Raw genomic sequence first — 26,129 nt, forward strand, 5'->3', positions numbered from 1 at the left:
GCCTCCTGGGTTCAAGCAATTCTCCTGCCTCAGCCTCCTGAGTAGCTGGGACTACAGGCACGCGCCACCATGCCCAGCTAATTTTTTGTAGTTTTTAGTAGAGACGGGGTTTTACCATGTTGACCAGGCTGGTCTCGATCTCTTGACCTCGAGATCCACCCGCCTCGGCCTCCCAAAGTGCTGGGATTACAGGCTTGAGCCACCGATTAATATAGATTTTAATAACTCCCAATGATATTTACAATCTCATAATCTCTAAATAATTTCTTTTAGAAAATTTTCTTCTAATATAAGTGTATTTAGGTTTCATTTATTGCTCAACCTCAATGCAACTAAAAATGGAATCAGCAGAATAGATCACTCATGCATTCAGAAGGCGCATCTTCACGTCAATAAAGCTGCCTTTAGGACCTCACCAAGTCACTGTCCTCAACTGGAAGTTGAGAATTCTAAAATTCCCTTCTCAGCTCAAAATCTTATTCTGTCCCACTTGTTCCACTCAATGTGCTCCTTTACTCAGAATATCTTTTTCCTACTAGTCTGTTCAACTTGTTGCCAGGTACTACTGAAGAAAACTAAAATCATTAGCCACAACTGACTTCATTAAAAATACGTATTCCATACAATGGTGTACTATTCAGCCATTAAAAAGAATGAAATCCTATCATCTGCAACAACTTGGATGGAACTGGAGGTCATTATGTTAAGTGAAATAAGCCAGGCACAAAAAGACAAACTTCGCATGTTTTCACTTATTTGTGGGGGCTAAAAAATAAAACAATTGAACTCATGGAGATAGAAAATAGAATGACGGTTGCCACCGAAGCTGAGAGGGGTAGTGGTGGTTGGGAGAAGATGTACAGAGTATAAAAATATACTTAGATAGAGGTCGGGCGCAGTGGCTCACACCTGTAATCCCAGCACTTTGGGAGGCCAAGGCAGGTGGATCACTTGAGGTCGGGAGTTTGAGACCAGCCTGATCAACATAGACAAACCCCGTCCCTACTGAAAATACAAAATTAGCCAGGTGTGGTGGCACATGCCTGTAATCCCAGCCAGTTGGGAGGCTGAGGCAGGAGAATCACTTGAAACTGAGAGGTGGAGGTTGTGGTGAGCCAAGATCACACCGCTGCACTCCAGCCTGGGCAACAAGGGCAAAACTACGTCTCCAAAAATGAAAAAAAGATAGATAGATAGATAGATAGATTGAATTTGACAGCACCACAGGGTGGCTACAGTCTACAGTAAGTTACTGTACATTTTAAAATAACTAAGAGTGTAACTAGATTGTTTGTAACATAAAGGAAAAATGCTTAAGGTGACAGATATCTCATTTACCTGATGTAATTATTACACATAATATGCCTACATCAAAATATCTCATACACCCCATAAACATACACACCTACTATAGACCCACAAAAATTAAAAGTTTAAAAATATGTACTCCAGCTGTATCTGGGCCTTCATTATTGCTAGACCAGTAGTTCTTAAACTGTATCAGCTCCAGAATCTCCAGAAGGGCTCATTAAAACAGACTGCTGGGCACCACCCCCAGAGCTTCTGATTCAGTGGACTGGGCGCAGGGCATAGGAATATGCATTTCTAACAAGCTCCCCAGGGATGCTGAGGCTGCTGATCCAGAGATCACACTTTAAGAATTACTGTACTGGTCAAGTGTTTTGCTTTTTCAAGTCTGTTTTCCAAAGCAGCTGCACCATTTTGTACTCCTATTAGCAATGTATGAGGGTTCCAATTTTGCTACATCCTCACCAATGCTCATTATTTTTAGTTTGTTTTCTTAATAGCCATCCAGTGGGTATGAGCGGCTAGTGTTTCACCTGTGTGATTACTGCTGGCCTCCCCCTGTCATTTTTCCCTCTCTACTGGAGCATTTCCTTCAACATACAAACTCTAATTATGCTCTAATTATCTCCCATCTTTAAAAGGCCCCTTCTTTAACTCCAGGTTCCCTCCAGGAACGACCCCTTTTATTCCCTCTTTTCTAGGACAAACTCCTAAGAGAGTCTATACTCACTGTCTCTACTCGATCAACTTCCATTTTCTTCTGAACCCATTGTTTTTAGGCTCTCATCCCACCATTTCACTGAAATGCCTTTGTCAAGGTGACCAAGACAGCTGATCTAATGGCCGGCCTGAGGCCTCCTCATCCTCCGTGCAGGACTTCCTTTCCCTGCTGGGTCTCCGAACAGCGTCCTCTCCTGGTATCCTCCTTCATTCATCCAGAGCTCAGCCCAAATGTCACCTGATTAGACCCTCCTGGCCCCCTCTCTTTTTTGTCTGAATACTTTTTTTAGCAATGTAGTCTCACTCACTGTGTTGCCCAGGCTGGTTTCAAACTACTGACCTCAAGCAATCCTCCTGCCTCGGCCTCCCAAACTGCTAGGACTACAGGCATGAGCCACCATGCCTAGCCCTGACCCCCTATCTAAACAGCTAAATATATATTAAAACGTGTATTTTTGTTCAGATAGAATACCCATACCCAGTTCCCAACACTTTAAACTATACTCATCTTTTAGAAAAGCGATAACACTTTCCTCTGGGACATCTTCCTTGGCTCCAACACTGCAGAGGGAACTGTTGCATAAAAAATAATTCCTAGGTTTTATATAATAAAAAGCTGACTTGCTACCTTCAAAAAATAAAAGTATGATGGAACACTTCTGTTTTAACACAGGAACTTACATGAGTTCTGTAATCATCTATACGTCCACACCAAGCTCAGAAAGCAGACCAGGCACTCCACTGACCTTGGCTTTAAATGACAGGTAACTGTATCTGTCATTTAAACATTCAACGGGGAACAGAGCACCACACACAACTCTACCCCTTCCTATCTAACATCTCTCCAGATTTACTAAACCTGTTCTCCAGACACTATGAGGTTCATTTAGAAATGACTGAGCAGGTTCAAGAGCAATGTAGCTGGTTTGTTTTTTATCTGAATAAATAAGGAATTTTCATCAATCTTAGACAAACATCACACATCCAGATCTAGAAATAACAATATAATACACTGGAAGGACATCCTGGGGTAATCTTTCACGGGCTCTCAAATCACAGCAATCAATTCCTAACATTTGATGCCATTTTCTCAGTTTTGACTTTTTCATTCAATTTCTTACATACAGCAATGTATGAATACAGCACTTTAAACATAACTAGGGCCAAGCACAGTAGCTCACACCTCTAATCCCAGCACTTTGGGAGGCCAAGGCAAGTGGATCACTTGAGGCCAGGAGTTTGAGACCAGGCTGGCCAACAGGGAACAAAACCCTGTCTGTACCAAACATACAAAAATTAGACAGGCATGGTGGCGGGTGCCTGTAATGCCAGCTATTCAGGGGGCTGAGGCAAGAGAATCGCTTGAACCTGGGAGGCAGAGGTTGCAGTGAGCAGAGATCCGAGATTATGGCATTGCACTCCAACCTGGGCAACAGAGCAAGACTCTGTCTCAAAAAAACAAAAACCAAACAAACAAAAAACATAACCAGGTTTGACTGGTACTGGAAAATACAGAGTGAAATATAGATGGTACAGGAAAAACATTACCATTATTGTTCACTAAAACCAAACTTAAGTTGGATAATTACTAACCAAGATTTTTTTTTTCCTTTTTTCTTTTTGCCAAGAGGCTTTTTTAAAAAATTTAAGACTGGCTCCACTGAGGATTTGAACCAGCAACCTTGCAGTTGCAGGCCCTATACCTTTACTACTGGGAAAACACGCCACTTTCTCTTTTGCTTTTTGTACAGACGAGGTCTCACTATGTTGGCCCAGCTGGTTGCAAACTCCTGGCCTCAAGCAATTCTGCTGCCTCGGCCTCCCAAAGTGCTAGGATTCTAGGCGTGAGGCACAACGACCGCCCTAGCCGAGACTGAATTAAAAACACAGAACATAAACTCTGTGTTTTCTCCTGACAGAATAGATTTAGAAGTACATATTCCAGCAACATAAAGAGCAAATGCTGACCTCTGACTTGTTAAAAACAAAGATAATTTAAAGTAAAATATAATTACTTTATCTAACAGCTTGATTGCAAGATCCTCCATAAACAACTTATGGGACATATTGGAGCCATCTAATAAACACAGGAATTTGATAGCACAAATTCTCACATAATGGTCTTCTCTCTTAGTACTAAAAAAATTAAATGATAAATTATGTTAACACATTTTGAAAACAGAAAGATAACATCAAATATTACTTTCAAGTATCATTACATAACCAAAATCACTCAAAGTTTTCTAAAATTAAGTAGGTCCATACTTAACGACAATACTTTTAAATTCAGAATAGATAATAGAAGATGACAAATGAATATATTACAAGGAGGGTCTGTACAGAAAGTATGAGTGAGCACAAATTAATCTAGACTTCTGGAGAATCAGTGCACACGCTACTGACCCTAGGTCAATAACACCTTATCTGTGGACAAAACAGATCACAGCCCATGAGCCTGTCCCTGAAAGAGGACCACAGATACCTCCGTTCACTCAGGGGCATGAGTGCATGTCAAACATGTCAATGGCCTTTCTCTACCACATGCTATCAGTGCACGTTCCCCAAATGAGGGGCAAACTCAGGAAGCACTGTGTGCTCTGAACACCTGGCATTTTCAGTAGCCAAATGTGGAGAGATAAATAAAGTGAAATTGTTAGTATTTTCACATTCCATTATAATAGTTATAATGTGAATACATATTTAAATTTAATAACAAAGCAAGTGTCTAGTAGAAATCAAAATCAAATTATCTGGCAACCATCAACTAGAAAAATTCACTTTTATTGCCACACTAAGCCAGCCAAGAAAATATAACTAAAAACAATGAAAAAACTATAAATATATTTAATGAGGAAGGACAGATGATTTAAAACATAGTTAGGACTCTCGGAATAATAAATACTTTATGATATCTAAATATTATAATCATTTGATGTCCTAAACTCTAAAATGAGAGTGAATGATACAATGTTATTTTAATCTTCTTTATAAACACACATACACATTTTTGAAAGCCATGTGAAAAAATAGAACTTGAAAAAAAGCTATTTGGCAAGCTCCAAAAAAATTAATTCAGTGGTTAGATAAAAATAGTCTTAGCCAAGAAATCAAAACTTTAGGGCCTATCCCCAAACTCATCAAGTTGTACACATTAACTATGTACAGCTTTTTACATGTCAATCATACCTCAATCAAGAGTTTTTTAAAAACCAAAAAATTTTAGAATCTGTTCCAAGAGTAATTCTATTTTTGTGTGTAACATACCAACTTGTTAAATGGTGAATTTTAATTTCATATTAAACTTTACAGCCAAAAAAAGGACTGGAGAATAAAGTGTCTGTGCTGATGATCATCCTATCCCCACAAAAGAAAGACAAGGGGTTTTAAGTTTTCCTGAGTAATTTCCTTGTTTATGCTGGGCTTCGCACTAAAAACTTTTAAAATGTTACCAAATTTTAGTGAATAGTGAAAGATGTAAAGACAGTATATTAGCAAGGGACTATAATTTCTAACATACTTTTGAAGGCTCATCTCATTAATATATTAGATATCACCAGCAACATTTATTAAATTTAGCAATTACAGAATGTTTGCCATACGATGTTACATTTTTAATATTTATGTAAAAACAGAGAAAATCTACCATACTCACTTTTCCATAATGGTATTTGCTGCACAGTCATGTCCAAGGTTTTCTATGAAGGTCTGTACATCCTGAATAAGTCTTTCCATAAAAAACATTTGATAAAGAACAACAGGTTTTAAATAGAAAAAAAATTAAATCCCCAAGGTTAAAGTTAACTAATAATTTATAATCTCCTAATTGAAAGCCTCAAAACAAAGAGATAATTCTACACCCAAGCAGGCACTTAATACAAGTTGAAATAATAGCATCTTTTACCTTTGATCACGCCTAAACACTGTTCCAAATGTACAAGCCTCAAGGATAAGTTCACTATAATTTTTAGCACTTGATAAAGATCCTTGGGACACATTTGAAGTAGACACTATCCAAGACTGACAGCAGTAACTTATCAGTGTATTGAAGACTCCAGTCTTTATAGCAGACATTTCAATTATCTTGTACATAATCTGGAATAAAATACAATGATCATTTTATCCTTTGATTTAGTTTGAAAAATATTAGTGCCGCTAAAAACTGTTAGTTTCAACATAGTCATGGTCTAAAAAATGTTAAATTCCTTATTGTTAGAATAACTCTGCAAGATGATCAATAATCAGAGAATGCTCACTATTTCATCTCTTGGTAATAAAAATAAATAAAATTTTACTGATAGTGATATTCATGCAGAACTCTTCAAGGGAAACAACTGCCCAAATCAGTAGAATCAATGGGAAGAAAATACCGCAGCCCTAACACATTCAGTTTCCTTTGTCTGCATTTTGCCAGTGGCCTTCCTTTGAGGCAGCAAAGACCAGCGACTCTAAGTATGTACTATGGGGCAGAAAAGGACCAAGAAAGGCAGCACAGCACTGCAGACAAATCACAGAATCTGACTCTCCTCATTCCCCTTGGATCAGGAGGTACATTGGAATTCCACCTTGGTAAGATCCCTACTATCTCAGTGGCTGCAAATGAAAACACCTCTAGAAACCAGCAAGACCTTTTGATAAGAATTACAGTTGGAAAAATATTTCTCTACAAAAAAAAAAACAAACAAACCCAGCCAAAGTGCAATGACAAATGGCACCTGACATTTGCCTGCAAGATCTAGGGGAAATGAGACTGACTGTGGAAAGAGCATTCCAACTACTCCTACTCAATCCAGCAATCAATCACACTGCCCCTGGAGGAATGACCAGTGTTGCTAGATTATCTCATTTTCCAAGAGAAGGAGAAATCCAGTTTTCATACAGATTTCCTAACACTTTTTTTTTTTTTTTTTTTTTTTTTTTGAGACAGAGTCTTGCTCTGTCGCCCAGGCTGGAGTGCAGTGGCATGACCTCAGCTCACTGCACTGCCTCCTGGGTTCAAGCGATTACAGGCGCACGCCACCACACCCCGCTAATTTTTGTATTTTTAGTAGAGACGGGGTTTCTCCATGTTGGCCAGGCTGGTCTCAAATTTCCGACCTCAGGTGACCCAACTGCGTCAGCCTCCCAAAGGGCTGGAATTACAGGCATCAGCCACCGTACCTGGCCAGATGTCCCAACAATTAAAAGTTGCCAGCTAATCAAAATTTTAAACACTGTATGAACCAAATAAACCATTGCTGAGGGCAGATGTGGCTCCAGACTACTGTTTTTTACCTTCTCTTTTACATCTGTCAGATTTTCTCATTCCTACTCTTGATATTTAAGAAGGTTCAAACATATTTTCTGACTGAAGGAATTAAGAACCACAAATCTAATTACAAATACAACTGTCATGTTCCTCATGTGCTGAAGCTCGCACACATGAACCAAAAAGCAAAAAGAAAAATAAAGTTTGTTACCTCTTTTATTTTGAAATATGCCTGGCCCTTGATTTTGGCAGCAATGCTAAGAACTTTGTTATCAAAAACAAACTGAACGAAAGCTTTCAAATTAGGCCAGAATATCAGCTGAGTGTTGCTTAAAGAAGATATAATTTTCCAAGCCATGTCAAAAGACTCTATGCAGAGTGATTCAGAGGAGGTCAGAAGCTGGTAGGGGGAAAAAAAATACGTACTTTATTCCGAAACTTTGTTCGCCATTCCTCTAGTTACACTTCAATTTATGTTTCACTCTATCTTACCTTGGGAACCAACACTTTCATGCAATGGAACACGGGTAAAACTTGATCAGAAGAGAGAACTGTGAGGGCTTCCAGTGCAGACTGCAAAGTCCTTACTGGCATCTGAACAGCAGGTAAAAACGGTTCCAGAATTTCACTCCCTGTGGTTGGTATAAGGGTGTGATATTTTTTCAACAGGAAAGAGAGGCACACCCACTGATCATGAATATATTGTGCAACTATTTTTCCCCATCCTTGGGAAGATGATGATTCTTCCAAAACACTGAAATTTAAAAAAAAAAAAAAAAAAACCACTGAAATAAAGTTACTAGGCCATTCTTCCCCAATTTGCCTCCACGACTTTTGCATGTAGCACACTATCCTTCTAAAGGTGTGAGTGTACAGATATAAACGGTCATTATCCAACAGGCTACCTACCAAAAACTAAGGAAACCCCATAAACCTTAATTTTCTAACTTCTCTGAAAGTAGGCGCTTTTGCTCATCTTAAATGATTCAGTGAAAACTAGACGCAGAAAAGTCGGCAAGTCTCCAGTAACAGAGATGAATAAGGTTATATTACACTTTCATCCTGAATGGAGCTTCAGCTCCAAAATTCTATAACTCTATAAGCAATGTTGGGCAATCATGAGCCCTTGATGACAACAACAGAAATGGCTTTTTAAGCCTTAACCTTCCCTGTACCTGCTGCACTCTGAGGGGTGGGTATAACTTCTCTGCTCCTCTGCATGGGGCTTCTGCAGCATCTGATTGAGGTGAAGAGAGGAAAGGAAGCTTTCCATGGGCCCAGCATGGAGAGAGTCCAGCTGCAGCTCAGGCTTCTGGTCTATGGCCTCACACACCATGGCCAAGGCAGCCATGCTCACTACTCTCTGAATCTGACTTCCAAGTGTTGGCTCCTGAAAAGGAAATGTGACAATGATTTATTTAACATGCACAAGTCTTAATCAGTAAGGACCTGAGTTGCCAGTCTATGGAAAGCTCAGACTCTCCTTTTCCCTCTTCCAGTCTGCTCCTGAGTATCAGGAGAAATGAGGGGAAATACAGCACACATCATTCACTTTCACTACTTCTCTATAGATTGGCAGTGAACAATTTTAAAGTGGCAATAAGAACTCAGCAATTTAGATTAAGACAACAATGGGATCTTTTCATTTGGTAAACAAGTACCTGGAACTAGTACATGACAGATTTGCTGTGTAAGTCCTTCTCAACCTTCCTCCTACTCACATACACATTTGCATGCAGTATTCCTGTGGGTGAGCCTTATTTTAACTGTCTGCTGAAACATGTTAAAAAAATAAAATAAAAGGCTCCATGTTACAAATAATTCCTTCAATCAGCTGCACACTACTTTTGGAGAAGTCACGTAGCCCAGCAGTTAAGAGCTGGACACAGGAACCACACAGCCCAGGTCTGCTTCCTAGCTCTGTGTTACTACCAGTACGAGTGTAGACATACTACACATTAGTTTTCTCATCTGTAAAATGGGGACAGTAACAGAATCTACTTCATGGGGCTATTGCATGTAAAACACTTGGAACTCTACCTATAGGAAAGGAGGATAGCCAAGACAGCCAGGTCTATACTTAAAGAGGAAATCAACAATCTCTCACCAAGCTAGGAGTGCAGGCAAGAAGTCGGACACAGAAAACAGCACTGAGAGATTTCAGCAGCAGCTCTCTCAAATACTGCCAACCAGTAATGTCTCTAGCAGAAAGGAAATCTCTACTTATTCCATACCCTTCCCTCACTGTCCAAAAATAAATTAACCATCTCTACAGAAAAATTTTACATATCAACACTGCCAACATATAAAATAGAATTTAGTTTTACCTTTGAGCCAACTATGGTCCTTGCTAACCTTAATGTAATTCAGTGAATTACTAAAGGAAGCCGATTTTTAAGAATAAGAGTTACTGTGGCATGGCTCATGGTTTTGTTCTACATTTAGAACTCACAATGTTCTTTCATAACACTAACAGACTAATACATACTAGATAGGATGCTGAAATATTAAGCATCTTCTTTATCATTTCCTTCTAGGATAATACAATTAAATTATTAAAGCAATCAAGTACCTTCTTTGTTTTTCTCAGTAGCCTGGACTAGTTAGACCAAGTTCAACTTTATTAAACACTTACCACATGTTAAGTGAAAGTGGTTAACTTTTATTGAGAACTTTCTATGTGCCAGGTACAGTTCAAAAGATTTAACCTATCTGAGCTTTCTTTAACTCCCACATCAGCTCTATAATCCCCATTTTGCAGGTGCAGTAAATGAGACACAAAAAGGTTAAATAATTTAGGTCACACAGTTAGCAAAAAATAAAGCCAGAAGTCAAACCTAGCAACTCTAATTCCAAAGCCTGTGTTCTTCATTACTAAGCCTTATTGTGCTATGTTTAAGAAATGCCTTGGCTGGGCACAGTGGCTGACGCCTGTAATCCCAGCACTTTGGGAGGCTAAGGAGAGCAGGGCACCTGAGGTCAGGAGTTCGAAACCAGCCTGGCCAACATGGTGAAATTCTGTCTCTACTAAAAATACAAAAATTAGCTGGGCGTGGTCGTGGGCACCTATCATCCTAGCTACTCAGGAGGCTGAGGCAGAAGAATCGCTGGTTGCAGTGAGCTGATAGTACCACTACACTCCAGCCTGGGCAAAAGAGTGAAACTCCATCTCGGATTTAAAAAAAAGAAAGAAAGAAATGCTTTGAGGCCAGGTACGGTGGGTCACCCCTATAATCCCAGAACTTTGGGAGGCTGAGGTAAGCAGATCACTTGAGGTCAGGAGTCTGAGAACACCCTAGCCAACATGGCAAAACTGCATCTCTGCTAAAAATACAAAAATAACATAGCTGGGCATGGTAGCACATGCCTGTAGTCCCAGCTACTTGGGAGGCTGAGGCAGGAGAAGTGCTTGAGCCTGGGACACTGAGACTGAAGTGAGCCAATATCATGCCACTGAACTCAGTGTGGGTGACAGAACAAGCCTCAGTCTCAAAAACAAAGAAATCTAGGAAAAGATATGTATACATATATTCCTTCAAAAACAAGAAAGATGGAAATACACACTGTAACTAAGGTATAAAGAGCAACAGGAAAATGAAGGAGAGTGAGATACTAATCAAAGAAGACCTCTAAGAGAAAAGAGATTCCAGTTGGTCCATAAAGGAGGGACCAGATGCTGACAAGCGTCTATTGGAGGAGAGGGCACTCATTCTCCGTGGAGGGACCCAACTGAATGACAGCCTCAATGAGGAAGATATGACACGTGCTTGTGATTTGTAAAACTCTATGTAGCCTAGAGTGGTTGCAATGTCACGGCACTGTGGCAAGGAGGGGAAAGGCAGTGGACAGTGGACAGGTAGGCTAGAAAATGTGGTAGGAAGCCAAGATGTCAGACTAATAAAATGTCCCGTACTGGACATGCTTGGGCAAAAGACCTAGCACAGGTCAAATGTCTGTATCCAAAGGTTTTAAGATCGATGCCTCTTATGTGTTTAATATTACGTTAAGGGTAGCACCTGTAATCCCAGCACTTTGGGAGGCCGAGGTAGGTGGATGACAAGGTCAGGAATTCAAGACCAGCCTGGCCAATATGGTGAAACCCCGTCTCTACTAAAAATACAAAAATTAGCCAGGCGTGGTGGCGTGCGCCCATAATCCCAGCTATTCAGGAGGCTAAGGCAGGAGACTCTCTTGAACCCAGGAGGCAGAGGTTACAGTGAGCTGAGATCATGCCAGTGCACTCCAGTCTGGGTGACAGAGCGAGACTCCGTCTCAAAAAAAATAAAAAGAAAAAAAAGAGTATCAATCTTAACCACATCTTATCACCGGAGGGTATTATTTTAAATTTGAATTTTAGTAAATGCTTTGTATGGTAACAAAATAATGTGTAACAACTGAATATGTATTCGCTGGATACCTTATTCAAGATAATTACAAATCTTGAATCAGAGACTTACCTGTCCACTGCCCATCTCTTGAAGATGCTGAATTGATGCATTTTTCAAAAGAGAAATAACTCTCCAAATAGGGTTACCCCTTTTCCACCCAACCTTCAAATGCAGATTTATAAGCTCGTTTAACACCCTCAGGTATAAATGGCAACGATCCAGATCTGAAACCTAAGACAAAGATAAAAACACTTATGGGTACAAGCAAGGTCCATGATTTTCACAAAACTACAAGTCTTCAGGCAGGAAAGGTTTACTTAAAGGACTACGACAAGACACTGAGGAGAAAATAAGCCCTTTTCTCCAAGCAGCCTTCCATAACCTATGCAGAGCTAAGGACTTCCTTCTCTGTGCTTCCACAGTGACTGTGCATTCAGCACAATTACGGTGCATTTCACGATTGAGTCATCTGTCTCCCGACCTGTGAGGGAGACCTTAGACGGCAGAAATTACCATCTATCAATTCTTACATCCCAGGGCGAGTACATCAGAAATAACAGTGATAATGGTTATAGCAATGACTACTTCCATTGTTTACAAAAGTCACTTTTCACAAAAAAAAATCACTGTCCTACTTTTGTAAGATAACGAAGTTTCAGAGAGGTGAAACAACTTGCCCAGTAGCTCGGAGCCAGTAAGAGGGACAGCATTAAATGCAAACTTTTTGACTCATGCACCTAGAATAAAATGGGTTCAGCTCTATTATTCACTAGCTCTGTGACATAGGACAAGTTATTTAACTCTTCATTACTAAGCCTTATTGTGTTAAGGTCTCATAATCCAGGCAGGGAGACAGATGACTCTATTGTGAAATGTGCCATAATTGTGCTGAATGCAGTCACTGCCTAACCTCGTCGTTGTCCGTAATATATCCATCACATGGTTTGGAAAGTATCCATTATGTTTATGACAAAACAGTCATTGACAACTTTAGCAAGAGCCATTTCTGTGTTGTACTGGTGAAAAGAATGAAAGAAAAGAAAAAGTTATTCCAAAGAGTACTTACACTATTCAGCTCATTCATGGTAAGTCTTCTGAGAATAAATTCAGAAATGCTCTCTGTAGTAGACATGACAAAGTTCTGAAGAACAGTAAACACCTCATCTGTATGGGGGAAAAAAGCATGCGACTAAAATGACAGCAGTTCTTTGGTACAAAACACACAAGATATTCTAGTAAATGTACAACTGGGCTAAGCACATGAGTGAATCACTTGCCAAAAATAAATTGCAATAATATAATAATCATTCATCTCATGGGGAAATCTATACTTAATCTTAAAAGTCACGTAGGAGTCTCAGTTCTGGATAGAATGAATCAGGGACATTCTTCCCTCCACCACTGAACACAGCTATAAAACCTGGACGGAAGACATAAAGCAGATATTTGAAAACTCTACAAGGAAAAAGTAGCAGGTAGATTCAGAGAGAAGTGACACGGAACAGTGATCAGTTTACTGTTCCTTCCTCTGGTCCTCCTCCCAACTGTAACCAGATGCAGCAGCAGTCAACAAGGTGGGCAGCAGAACAGGTGCCAGCTTTTTGGTCAGAGAATGAAACAGGAGAACACCAGGAGAGCCGACCGTGAATACTGAGGAGATTCTAGAGAGGGAGGGATGCAGGAAAGCAGCCTCAGAAAGCTGTTTATGAACTCCTGGGCTCACCTCCAAGCTACACGTGCATGGATCTGATGCTAATCAGCATACCACAGACTTTCAGGACTGAACACACGGAGTCGCCACTGCCCAGGTCCCAGAGAGGTCAACAGATGGAACACATGTGGCATAGGTCCAAAGAGCATGGCAAAAAAGTGAAGACAAAACTGACAGCAGAACCAGCACCCACAGAAGCTAAGTCAGAACGCGAGGCCTCAACCTAACCAGGTTGACTGTGTGCTGCATAACAGCATCAACATTCTCTATAGGATTTAAACAAGATTTGGAGTTTCATATTGTAATATTCAAAACAGCTAGGATAGAATCCAAAATTACTAAACATATGAAAAACCACAAAACCCCCAGATCATATGGAAAAAAATCTAGAGATAACACCAACAAGATGACTCAGGTATGAGAATAATTTGACAAAAATAATTAAAGCAGCTCTAATAAAAATAAGATGACAGACCTAACCCAAAACTTAAGTAATTAAATTAAATGCAAATGGTCTATACCAAAATGATAGTTAGAGACTTCAAGGTTCCTCTCTCAGTAATAGATACAAGGAATAAATAGAAAATCACCACAGACATAGAACTGAAGAACACCATGAAAACTCTTGAATATAACTGACATTTATTGAACACGTCAGCCACTATTAAAATAATATTCTTTTCCAGCGTACATGAAACGTTCGCCAAGACAGACCATATGCTACACAATCTTAAAAAAATTTTTTTAAACTGAAATCATACAATGTATGCTCTGTGACCACAATATAATTAAATTAGAAAGCCGTAACAGAAAGACAACAGGAAAGTCTCCAAAGATGATCTAAATAATTCATAGGTCAAAGAAAAAGCTTCAAGGAAAGTTAGAAAATATTTTGAACTGAAAATGCAACATACCAAAATTTGTGGGATGCAGTTAAAGCAACACCTGGAGGAAAATTTACAGCACTGTCACTTCAGAAAACAAGAAACGTCTAAAAAACAATAATCTAAGCTTCTACCTTAACACTAAAAGGAAAAAAAAGTCAAAATAAACCAAATACAAGCAGAAAGAAGCAAACAAAAAACAGAAATCAATGAAATTGACCCAAAAAAAATCTATAGAAAAACAATCAATGAAACCAAAAGCTTGTTCTTTGAAAGGTCAATAAAATGATAAACCACTAGCAAGACAGAGACAGAGACAAAGACAGAGAGAGACAGAGGAAGAGAGAGTGCACGAGCACACATGAGTAAGCGCATGCATACACACACACATACACACACACACACACCCACACACACACACAAATCACTATTAGGAGTAAAAAAAGGAGCTATCACTACAGACCCCACAAGCATTAAAAAGGTAAGGGAATACTACTGACAATTCTACTGCCCCTGTTCACAGATGACATAATTGTTTACAAAGAAAATCCCAAGGAATCTTCAAACAAACAAACTCCTAGAATTAATAAGTTCTTCAGCAAGGTCCCAGGATACAAGGTCAACATACAAAAATGAATCATATTTCTATATACTAGTAACATACAGTTAAAAATCAAAATTTTATAAACTATCATTTACCACACCTTTTTATAACTATTCCCCTCAAAAGAAATAGTTATAAATCTCACAAAACCTGTATAAGATCTATATGCTGAAACTATAAAACTCTGAAAAAAAAAAATCAAAGACAACTTAAATAAATGTAGACACAGGCCAGGCATGGTAGCTCATGCCTGTAATCCCAGTGCTTCGGGAGGCCAAGGTGGGCATATTTCTGGAGGTCAGGAGTTTGAGACCAGCCTGAACAACATGGTGAAACCCATCTCTACTAAAAATACATTGGGCATGGTGGTGAGCACCTGCACTACCAGTTACTTGGGAAACTGAGGCAGCAGGATTGCTTGAACATGGGAGATGGAGGCTGCAATGAGCCAAGATTGCACCACTGTACTCCAGCCTGGGTGACAAAGTGAGACCCTGTCTCTAAATAAATAAATAAATGTACAGAAATACCATATTCATGCATTAAAAGTTTCAGCATAAGAAAGCAATTCTCCACAAACTGATCTATATATTTAATGCAATTCCAGTCGAGATCCCAGCAGGACTTTTTTTTTTGTAGGTACACATAAGTTGATGATATAATTTATATGGAAAGGTAAAGAAGCTAGAATAGCTAAAAATATTTTTGGCCAAAAGAAATAAAAAGAATCACATTACATATTTTAAGACTTATTATAAATCTACAGTAACCAAAACAGTGTGGTATTGGCAAAGGAACGAACACTTAGATCAAAAGAACAGAACAGAGTCCAGAATTACACCAAAACAAATACAGCCAAATTATTATTATTATTATCTTTATTTTTTGGAAATGGAGTCTCACTCTGTCCCAGGCTGGAGTGCATTGGCGTGATCTTGGCTCACCTGCAACCTCTGCCTCCCGGGTTCGAGCAATTCTCCTGCCTTAGCCTCCTGAGCAGCTGGGACTATAGGCGTTTGCCACCATGCCCAACTAATTTCTGCACTTTTTAGCAGAGACAGGGTTTCACCATGTTGGCCAGGATGGTCTCGATCTCTTGACCTTGTGATCTGCCTGCCTCATCCTCCCAAAGTGCTGGAATTACAGGTGTGAGCCACTGCACCCAGCCCAAATTAATTATTTTTAAACAATTTTTTGAGCGAGAATTCACAGAGCATTCAACCCCTATTAAAGGTATCTAATTCAATGGTTTCTTGTATAGTCACAGATATGTGTAACCATCACCACACTCAATATTACATTTCATCACCACAAAGAGAAACCTCATACCCTTTAAACCATCAGGCCCTTAACCCCTATTTTTTCCCAGCCGTAGGCAACCCCAATCTACTTTTTGTCTGTATAGATTTGCCTATTCCGGACATTTCATTTAAATGAGATCATATAACATGTGGTCTTAAGTGATCACCTTTCACTTAACATAATGTTTTCAAGGTTTACCCATGTTATAACATGTATTACTACTTCATTCCTTCTTAAAGTTGAATATGTATAAACCACATATTATCCATCTACCCATGTACTTTGGATTGTTTCCATCCTGGCCAATTAATTTTTGACAAAAGTACAAAACAATTCAACAGAGAAAGGATACTCAATCTCTCCAACAAACAATCCCGGTACAACTACACATCTAAAGGCAAAAAAAAAAAAAAAAAAAAAAAAAAAAAAACTACCCTTGACTAAACCTTACACCTTAAAAATTAACCCTAAATATATCATAAATCTGAAAGTAAAATAATAAACTATAAAACTTTTAGAAAAAAGGGAGAAAATCCTATATGACCTGGGGCTAAGGCAGAGTTCTCAGTCATAATACCTATTGCATGATCCATAGAACAAAACAAAAATAAACTGGATTTCATCAGAATAAAAACTTTTGCTCTGCAAAAGGCACTATTAAGAGATGAAAAGACAAGCTGCAGAGAAGAAAATATGTGCAAACCATGGATCTAACAAAGGACTAACTAGGAAAAGACTTGAATAGACACTTCTTAACATGCTGCATCTATCACTCTGAGAAGCGTTCATTCTTTAAGAGATTACATACATTAAAAATGAATTTTAAATGTTCATGTTACCCAGGGGCTTTATTATGCAGCCTCTGGAGTATCTTATGAGTCATTTTCCATGTCAAGAAGCCACCAGCAAATGATTGGAAAGTAAAAGCCTTTATTAAAAAATTAAAAACTATAACCAATGAATATGGGAAGGACAGAATGCTCCTGTCTTCCACATTCCAAAACAGAAGATACTACTCTTTTGCCTTTTCTTTCTCCTATACACATAGTCAACTCCTTAAATACTGAACTTACATCAATAGCATAAAATGATTTACTTTCCTCATATACAATCAAACTCATTCAATTAAAATAAATTTGAGATTTCAAGGTAAAGCCTAGGCCTTGGAGAACAGAGAACAAAATGGCATGAAGAAAAGTAGCTGCCATCAAGGCATCCAATATTATTGTCCTTACAACAGTGCCTCCTCTTAATTACCGCAATGCAGAAGAGCCTTTACTTCACCCTCAAGGCACATCCCCTGGTCACTGCCACATCTCGGAATTTAATACCCTGTCACAATATACAAACTGTGGGCAAAAGTTCAAGCCAGGATAAAAATTATGGTTTTGTTTCCTACTCTACGCCTCATATAATTTATAGTAGTAAACTGAATCCCAAAAGAAGTGGGACCAGAATTAGTCAAAAAGTGATCAGTCAAAATCATGATGAAGTACCACTTTATACTCATTAGGATGGGTATTATTTTTAAAGGCCCATTAACAAGTGTTGGAGAGAACATGGAAAAACTGGAACCCTTGGGCACTACTGGTGATAATGTAAAATGGTGCAGCCACTGTGGAAAAGTGTATGGCAGCTCCTCAAAAACTTAAACAGAATTATCATATGATACAGAAATTCCACTTCCAAAAGCATTAAAAGCAGGACTCAAACAGATATTTGTACACCCATGTTCACAGCAGCATTATTCACAAAAAAGAAGATGAAAAAAATCCAATTGTTCATCAACAGATTAATGGAGAACCAAATATAATCTAGCCAAACGATGGAATATTACTCAGCCTTTAAGAGGAATCAAATTATGACACATGCTACAACACAGATGGACCTTGAAGACATTATGCTTTGTGAAATAAGTCAGGCACAAAAGGACAGACGCTGTATGATTCCACTTATATGAGCTACCCAGAGGAGTCAAATTTATAGAGACAGAAAGCCGAATGGTGACTGCCAGAGCCTGGGGAAAGAGGAAAACAGGGAATTAGTGTACAGAGCACATAGAGTACAGAGTTCCAGTTTGGGAAGAGAAAAATGTTCTGGAGGAATGATGGTGATGGCTACACAACAGTATGAATGTACTTTATGTCACAGAACTGTACACTTAAATATGGTGAAAATGTAAATTTTACGTTACGTATAAAACTACCTATGTGTAAAACTAAATATGTATAAAAAGCTATCTCAGGGAGAAAAGTTCCACTACAGAAGAGTTTACTCCCACGAAGAAAGTGAGACTCAGCAAAGCAACCAGACCCACCACAGTGACAAATCTAGCCGGTAGTGAGGACAGAAGTAGTAATAATTCTTGAAGGCCCATTACTTTCGCCCATATAATCCAGTGTAATGAAACGTAATGTAACTAAAAGTATGTTTCCTCAGATTTAAAAATAAACATTATACAGCTATTGCAGATTAATATAATCATAGAAACATCATTTTACAAAAACGGCATCTGCAGAATGACAATCCCTGAATCGCATCTGATCAGGCAGTCTGAAGTGGTTCTGCACATCACAGTACAGTACCAGGAGGAAAACACTGCCATGTGGACTGCCGTCACTGTGAATTCACGATTGCCAACGTCAAGGGCACACTCAGCAAGCCCAGCAATCCTACAGCACTGCCTTAGTGCACTTACAAAGCATCTGACCCAGACAGATGCTTATATATCCAGTCCTGACACTGCCAACACTTCTACCCCCATCCTCAATCTATCTCCTCTTTCCTTAAAAGAACAGAATAAATTAGAAAAGAACTTCTATGACCTCCCATATCCGCCCACCTACCTGCACCTACCTTTCTATCAGTGCTCCTTCTAGAACCTTCTAGAACCACTTGTGCCCTGGATTCCATACACTCTCACCTATGCTTGGATGCCAGTCAGCAAATACCACCCCTTTATGTCTTCAAAACCCCCCTCAATGAAATCATTTCCATCAGCACATAAACATTGTTATATTCACCTCTTAAGGAAACAAAAACACTTCTCTTTCCCCACCACCAATGGCCCTATTTCTCTGCTCCTCTACATAAAATACTCCTTGAAAGAGCTTGCTATTTTACTCACTATTTTTATTTCTCTCTGAGTATCCCCCACCACTGCCCCAAATTGTTTCTGCAAAGTCACCACTGATTTCATGTTGCTAAACTGGACGGTCAATTCCCAGTCCTTCCGTCAAGTCTTCAGCAGCCTCTGGTGGAGGATCCTGCCCTCCTCCCAGAAACATGTTCTTCATTGGCTTCCTGGTTTTCCTCCTCTCTGGCTGTAAATTCCCCTGGGTACCCTCTGCTATTCCTCTTTACCTCCCTAACATCTGGACATTGGTGTCCCCAAGGGACTTGGACCCCTTCTCCATCTACACTTGCTCCCCTAACACTCTCATCCAGTCTCATGATTTTAAATACCACCTGTATGCTAATGACTCCCAAGTTTCTATCTCTAACTCATACTTCTCCCTGAACTACAGCCTCATAAAGTCAAATGTCAACTCAACAACTCCACTCAGGTACAGAGGCATCCCACTCTCTAATACCAGTCTTTTTTTTTTGAGACAGAGTTTTGCTTATGTTGCCCAGGCTGGAGTGCAGTGGTGCTATCTCGGCTCACCGCAACCTCCGCCTCCCAGATTCAAGCAATTCTCCTGCCTCAGCCTCCTGAGTACCTGGGTTTACAGGCGCCCGCCACCACACTCAACTCGTTTTTGTATTTTTAGTAGAGACAGGGTTTCACCATTTTGTCAGGCTGGTCTTGAACTCCTGACCTTAGGTGATCCACCCACCTAGGCCTCCCAAAGTGTTGAGATTACAGGCATGAGCCACCACACCCGGCCTAACGCCAGTCTTTCTGATCTCAGTTAAAAGCAACTCCAGCTATCCAACTTACCCCAAAACAGAGTCACCTTTGGGTTCTCTCTTTTCCTCACAGCCCACATTTAACCAGTTGCCAAATCTTGGTGGTACCATCAAGAAACATCCAAAATCTCTATGCACTTCACTGCACCCACAGGGGGCCCTGGCAGGAGCCTAGCAGCTGCCTCTGGCTTCCGCCCTTTCCCACTCTGTAACTTACCCTCAACACTATAGCCAGAGACAGCTTTAAAGACTGACAGCAGATCTTGACGCTCCTCAGTTACAACCCCCTAATAAAAGTCAGTGCCCTTGCAATAGCCAAAAAACTCCTACACAACTCCTGTCCCGAGACTTACCTCTCAGAATTCATCTCCTACTGTTCCTATTTCACTGCACTGGTCTCCTAACTGCCCCTCAAGTGGCCAGCTCTCACATCAGGGCCTCTTCACCTGCCAACCCTTTTCCAGGAAGATCTCCCCCACTTACGTCACAGATCCCCTCCCCAACTCTTTAACTCTTAACATCTCACAGGTGAGAACATAGAATGTATGCATTACTACATGGAAAAACAATTTTGCATTAAGCTGAATAAGCACAGACCCTAAGAATAATCTATTTTATTCTAGAAACACAGCCTAGAGAGACTCACACACAGGCCCCAGAAGACAGGTGGAAAAGTGTTCATGGTGGCACTGCACATAATAGTAATAAAGTAAATATAATCAAATGTCCAACGAGAGGAGAATGCATAAATTGCGGTATTGTCATACAACCGATAATTCTATAACAGGGAAAATAATAAAGTGTAAGAAAGGACATGGATGAATCTCAGGAACATGTTCAGTGAAAAATTATACAAGACTTCTTACACTAAGATACCATTTCTATAAAGCTCAAAAGCAAGAAAATGAAACAATATATTGTTAAACTCACATATATGGTCAACTAAGCTTCTACCAGGACTCCAAGAATACAAAGTGAGGAAAGGGCAGTATCTTCAATAACTGGTGTGGAGAAAACTGCATATCCACATGCAAAAGAATAAAACTAAACTCTTAGCTTAAACACACACAAAAATAACTCAAAATGGATTAAAGATTCAGGTGCAAGGCCACACGCAGTGGCTCACGCCTGTAATCCCAGCATTTTGGGAGGCTGAGGTGGGCGGATCACAAGATCAAGAGATCAAGACCAGCCTGACCAACATGGATGAAATCCCGTCTCAATTAAAAATACAAAAATTAGCTGGGTGTGGTGGTATGCACCTGTAATCCCAGCTACTCAGGAGGCTGAGGCAAGAGAGTCACTTGAACCCAGGAGGTGGAGGTTACGGTGAACCGAGATCACACCACTACACTCCAGCCTGGCAATACAGCAAAACTCCATCTCAGAAAAAAAAAAGATTTAACTGTAAGACCTGAAACTGTAAAACTCCTAGAGAATACAGGGAAGAAGCTCCTTGACACTGGTTTTAGCAATAATTTTTAGGATGTGACAGCAAAAGCAAAGGCAACAAAAGTAAAAATAAACAATACATGAAACCTGAACACTTCTGCACAGCAAAGGGAAAAAAAAATCAACAAAATTAAATGGCAACTTATAGAATGGGAGGGGATGGTCAAGGGGTATGAAGTTTCAATTACGCAAAACAATGAAGTTCTGAAGGTCTATCACACAGCATAATGCCTAATAGCTACAGTGTTGTATGCTTAAAATTCGATAAGAGGGCAGATCTTAGGTTAAGTGTTCTTATTACAAATAGTAATAATAACAGGAGCCAGAGGAAACTTTGGGAGGTAAAAAGATACATCTATGACCTTGATGATGGTGATGGTTTCAGGGGTGTATAGCCATCCCCAAATTCATTGAGTTGCATACATTAAATACGTAAAGCCTTTTAACATGTCAATCATACCTTAATAAAGTAGTTTGAAAAAAATCAATATATTGTTGAGGAATATCTACATATGTGGTAAAAACTCTTTTCTAAAATGCATGGATATAATAAAAGTCACAATAGGAAGACAAAGAGTAACAGAAGGGCACTAAACAGGTAAATTTGTTTTAGGTTGCATGCGAGTACACAGGTGTTTACTTTGCACCCTAACTTACATATAACTTACATATCACAATTCTTTTGTTTGCACCCAAAATTATGGCAATTTTTCAAGGGCACATGTGGCCCAGTTCTACACTGAAAGCAGTGAGCATAGGAATAAATAGTCAGGACATGTCCAATGAATTCAAATGTATGTTCTTAAGGAGTTAAAAGTCTTATTTAAAAAATTACGGTATTTTCACAGCATTTGATTCTGCTACTATCATTATAGAAAATCAGGGCCAGGCGCGGTGGCTCACGCCTGTAATCCCAGCACTTTGGGAGGCCGAGGTGGGTGGATCACGAGGTCAAGAGATCGAGACCATCCTGGTCAACATGGTGAAACCCCGTCTCTACTAAAAATACAAAAAAAAATTAGCTGGGCATGGTGGCGCGTGCCTGTAGTCCCGGCTACTCAGGAGGCTGAGGCAGGAGAATTGCCTGAACCCAGGAGGCGGAGGTTGCGGTGAGCCAATATCGCGCCATTGCACTCCAGCCTGGGCAACAAGAGCGAAACTCCGTCTCAAAAAAAAAAAAAAGAAAATCAGGGTATTTCATAAGCATATATTAAAATATAACCATATCAACTTTATTCTCAGGATTAACCTAATACTAATGCTTCTCTAGAATTTTTAAATAGGAAATTTCTAAAACTGCAAATGAGACAGGTCAGAAAGGATTGGGAGGTTCACCCGTCACTACTCTCATCTCTGATGTCTATGAGTTTTCAGCCGCTGTTTTACATACCTTAGTTTAAGGAGAGAAGAAGGAGCTCAATGCTTCTATCTATTATCACTAACTTTATGAGGTATTTTCTACTTAAAAGGTACTCAGAGATTAACATATGTAAAAACAAGTAATTATAAAATTACCGCCATTCTCGTGCTCTAGCAGAGTGGAAATCATAAATGGATCCTGCTAAAACACATACAAAATAGTGATCATTTTAAATGATCTAGAAATCAATAAGCACGCATAAACTTTTTTAAAAAGCAAATGAAATCACATTACAGTAATCAATGCATGTAAACCACTAGAATGTCAACTCCCGAGAGCAGATGGTTGCTCCTTCACCACTGTATCCCTAGCACCACTGGGAGACACACAGTAACTATTTATTGAATGTTCTTTTCATTTTAAAAAGCCAGAAATTTCCTTTTACTCTAAATACCAATGATATACCAAGCAAGATACCAAGAGAAACAACTTATCCTTACCATCTTGGGCACAGGGACCTTTCAACTTGCATGTATGCAACAGCTTCAACAGCAACTGGAGGCATCTGTCAGTCTTCAGCAAGGGCATGTAGGCATTAGTTCCAAACTTCATAAGCACATCCAGAAGAGGATCTAAGAATATCCGCAATACATTCTCTGTTCTCTGCTTTCCACTAGACATTAAAAGACATGCCAAAATCAACCATTTCAAAAGCATAAGCAAATTACTTCCCACCTATAATTTGTGAAACTGGTTGGTTAATGGATCCAATCAGACAAAGTTACTCTCATGAAAGACCCAGACAACCAGCACCATGGAGGACTCATCTTCTGGTCCATGCTTTCCCCTGAGGGTAGCGATTCAATAAAGAAAGCACAGGGAAGAATGGCTGTCCTCAATGCCAGGTGACAGTGGGAAGGAAATCCTATACCCAATTTATTTGTAAATTAAATTGCTGAGACCCTGCTTCCATAATACAAAAATATAAAATCAAAACAAACATAAGTTAGTCAAGGAAATACAACATGTTTTTAAAAATAAAAAAATAAAAAACCTAAGCATTTATTTAGAACTGTTATAACCAATTTTTTTTTTTTTTTTTTGAGACGGGGTCTCACTCTGTTGCCCAGGTTGGAGTGCTGTGGTGTGATCACAGCTCACTGCATCCTCAACCTCCCAGACTCAAGCAATCTTCCCACATCAGCCTCCCGAGTAGCTGGGACCACAGGTGTGAGCCACCATGCTCAATATTTTTTTAAATTTTTATAGAGACGTGGTCTCACTTATTTTCCCAGGCTAGATAACCAACTTTGGTACTAAATCTTGGTCTGGAAAAGAGATTTGAAGTAAATCAAACTAACTGTATGTCATGCAAATATCCTACCCGATCTACTTACTGAAGCTGCTTATTGCAAAACTATAATCTAGTGAAAACCGATCTGCTTACAGTCTCACAAAATATAAATATTACCTTTATTATCATTTTTTAAAATCATGTATTTTACAAAGGAGTCAAATCCAATAAATCTCTTGACCTAAACTTATAATGGGACCTTATAACCTATTTCTAATACTCTGATATAAAACCAGTGATTATTATATATAGGTTTTTAATCTTCTCTAATTTAACATTAATTTTTTTTTTCAGATGGAATCTCACTCTGTGGTCCAGGATGGAGTGCAATGGCACAATCTCGGCTCACTGCAACCTCTGCCTCCCGGCTCAAGTGATCCTCCCGCCTTAACCTCCCTAGCACTTGGGACTACAGGCACGTGCCACCATGCCCAGATAATTTTTGTATTTTTAGTAGAGACAGAATTTTGCCATGTTGTCCAGGCTGGTCTCAAACTCCTGACTTCAGGTGATCTGCCCGCATTGGCCTCCCAAAGTGCTGGGATCACAGGCGTGAGCCACCGTACCCAGCCATCTAATTAACATTACGTTGTTAAGTTTAACATTTAATTTACCAATCTAAAAGCACTAATATGCCCTTATTCCTATTTGTTTTTAACTTTAAACATTTCTTTGGTATACCGTTAATGTTCTAGTACCCCGTCTTAATACCTGTGATCAACTCACTTCAATCATTCCAAAATCCGAATACACATCATAATTCTCATCGGAATTTTTTTTTTAAATAGGCTTTCTTTTCAATTATAGAAACAATTACCTATATTGAGTCTTCATTCCTTCCACATCCACAGCCAGCAAGACCATCAGAGAAACAAGCTTGGCTTCAAACCAGTCAGGCATAGAGCAGTTTTCTCCCACTTAAAACACAATAGTTAAGGTTTACAAAGCATTAACAAAAGTCTTCAAGGATAATGCTTAAAAACAAAACCACTAAATGATTATGCTTTATTAATATTAAATTATAAGAGAAATACAGCTGAGAGGAAATACAGTAGAACACTCTAGAGCATGGCTCATTATTATACACATATATTTCAACATGAACAAAAAACAAATTTGTGTGCCTGCTACATGCCATGCAATTTCCTGGGTGCTACAGACACAGTGGTTCCTGTGCTCATGGAATTTAAAGTTACAGGAGAAAAGCATTAATCAAAGAATAAATAAAGCCATATAAAATTGCAATTGTAGTGAGGGCTATAAAGAAGTACATGGTGCTAGTGGAGTGTACACTAGGAAGACATGCCCTCATCTGGAGAGTAAGAGGAAGTTTCCCTGAAGAAATTACAACTGGGCTGAGTATGACAACTCAAGAGGAAAGATGAAGGGACACAAGAACTTTCTAAACAGAAGGAAGAGTGTATCAAAGGTCTTCTGGCAGGAGAAGGCATGCTACATTCCAGAAAATAGAAGGATGCTCATGTGTACACTAAGTGACAGGGAGTAGCAAAAAATGAAGTGGCATAAACGGCAGAAGAGAGACCAGGAAACATTGCAGGCCATGCAGAGGACCTTTCTCTCTGCCCAAACGGCAAAAGGAAGCCACTGAAGTGTTAAAGGGAATATATATTAAGTGGAGGAAAAATATCTAAGATCAAAATTTGTATTTTGAAAATATTTATCTAGGTACCATGTGGAAAAGAGACTGCAGAAGAAGCAAGAGTAGACGAAAGGTAATCCCTTAAGAGGCAATTCTAGTATTTTAGCTGACAGAGTGTTCCCTAAAATGTGACCAGAAATGAGATTAAATGAATAAAGACACAAAGGCTATGGTCTCTCAGACCTCTATCTGACCCCCATTTTATATCTGTTTTAATAGGGACTAACAT

At 39.3% G+C, this 26,129-nt stretch overlaps 1 protein-coding gene across 6 annotated transcripts in view; it reads right to left on the bottom strand.

Moving 5' to 3' along the window:
• TARBP1 (TAR (HIV-1) RNA binding protein 1) overlaps positions 1-26,129 on the bottom strand; it is a 74,873-nt gene that overhangs the window by 22,933 nt on the left and 25,811 nt on the right. For 5 of the 6 annotated variants that reach the window (XR_001824533.2, XR_005199810.1, XM_017526563.2 and 2 more), the window contains exons 11-20: positions 25,058-25,157; positions 23,387-23,559; positions 12,728-12,825; positions 11,731-11,892; positions 8,449-8,663; positions 7,766-8,027; positions 7,485-7,673; positions 5,930-6,120; positions 5,681-5,752; positions 4,044-4,164 (exon numbers count right to left, since the gene is read on the bottom strand). Coding sequence is in view for 4 of the 6 variants with exons in the window: in XM_017526563.2 (XP_017382052.1) it covers positions 4,044-4,164; positions 5,681-5,752; positions 5,930-6,120; positions 7,485-7,673; positions 7,766-8,027; positions 8,449-8,663; positions 11,731-11,892; positions 12,728-12,825; positions 23,387-23,559; positions 25,058-25,157 (1,583 nt within the window). In the remaining 2 variants the exon portion in view is untranslated. The remainder of the gene's footprint in view (positions 1-4,043; positions 4,165-5,680; positions 5,753-5,929; positions 6,121-7,484; positions 7,674-7,765; positions 8,028-8,448; positions 8,664-11,730; positions 11,893-12,727; positions 12,826-23,386; positions 23,560-25,057; positions 25,158-26,129) is intronic. The other variant, XM_037737794.1, reaches the window with a different exon arrangement.

This window comes from Cebus imitator, unplaced genomic scaffold (genome assembly GCF_001604975.1).
Source record: "Cebus imitator isolate Cc_AM_T3 unplaced genomic scaffold, Cebus_imitator-1.0 Scaffold42, whole genome shotgun sequence".
In the NCBI taxonomy this organism is placed as follows: Eukaryota; Metazoa; Chordata; class Mammalia; order Primates; family Cebidae; genus Cebus; species Cebus imitator.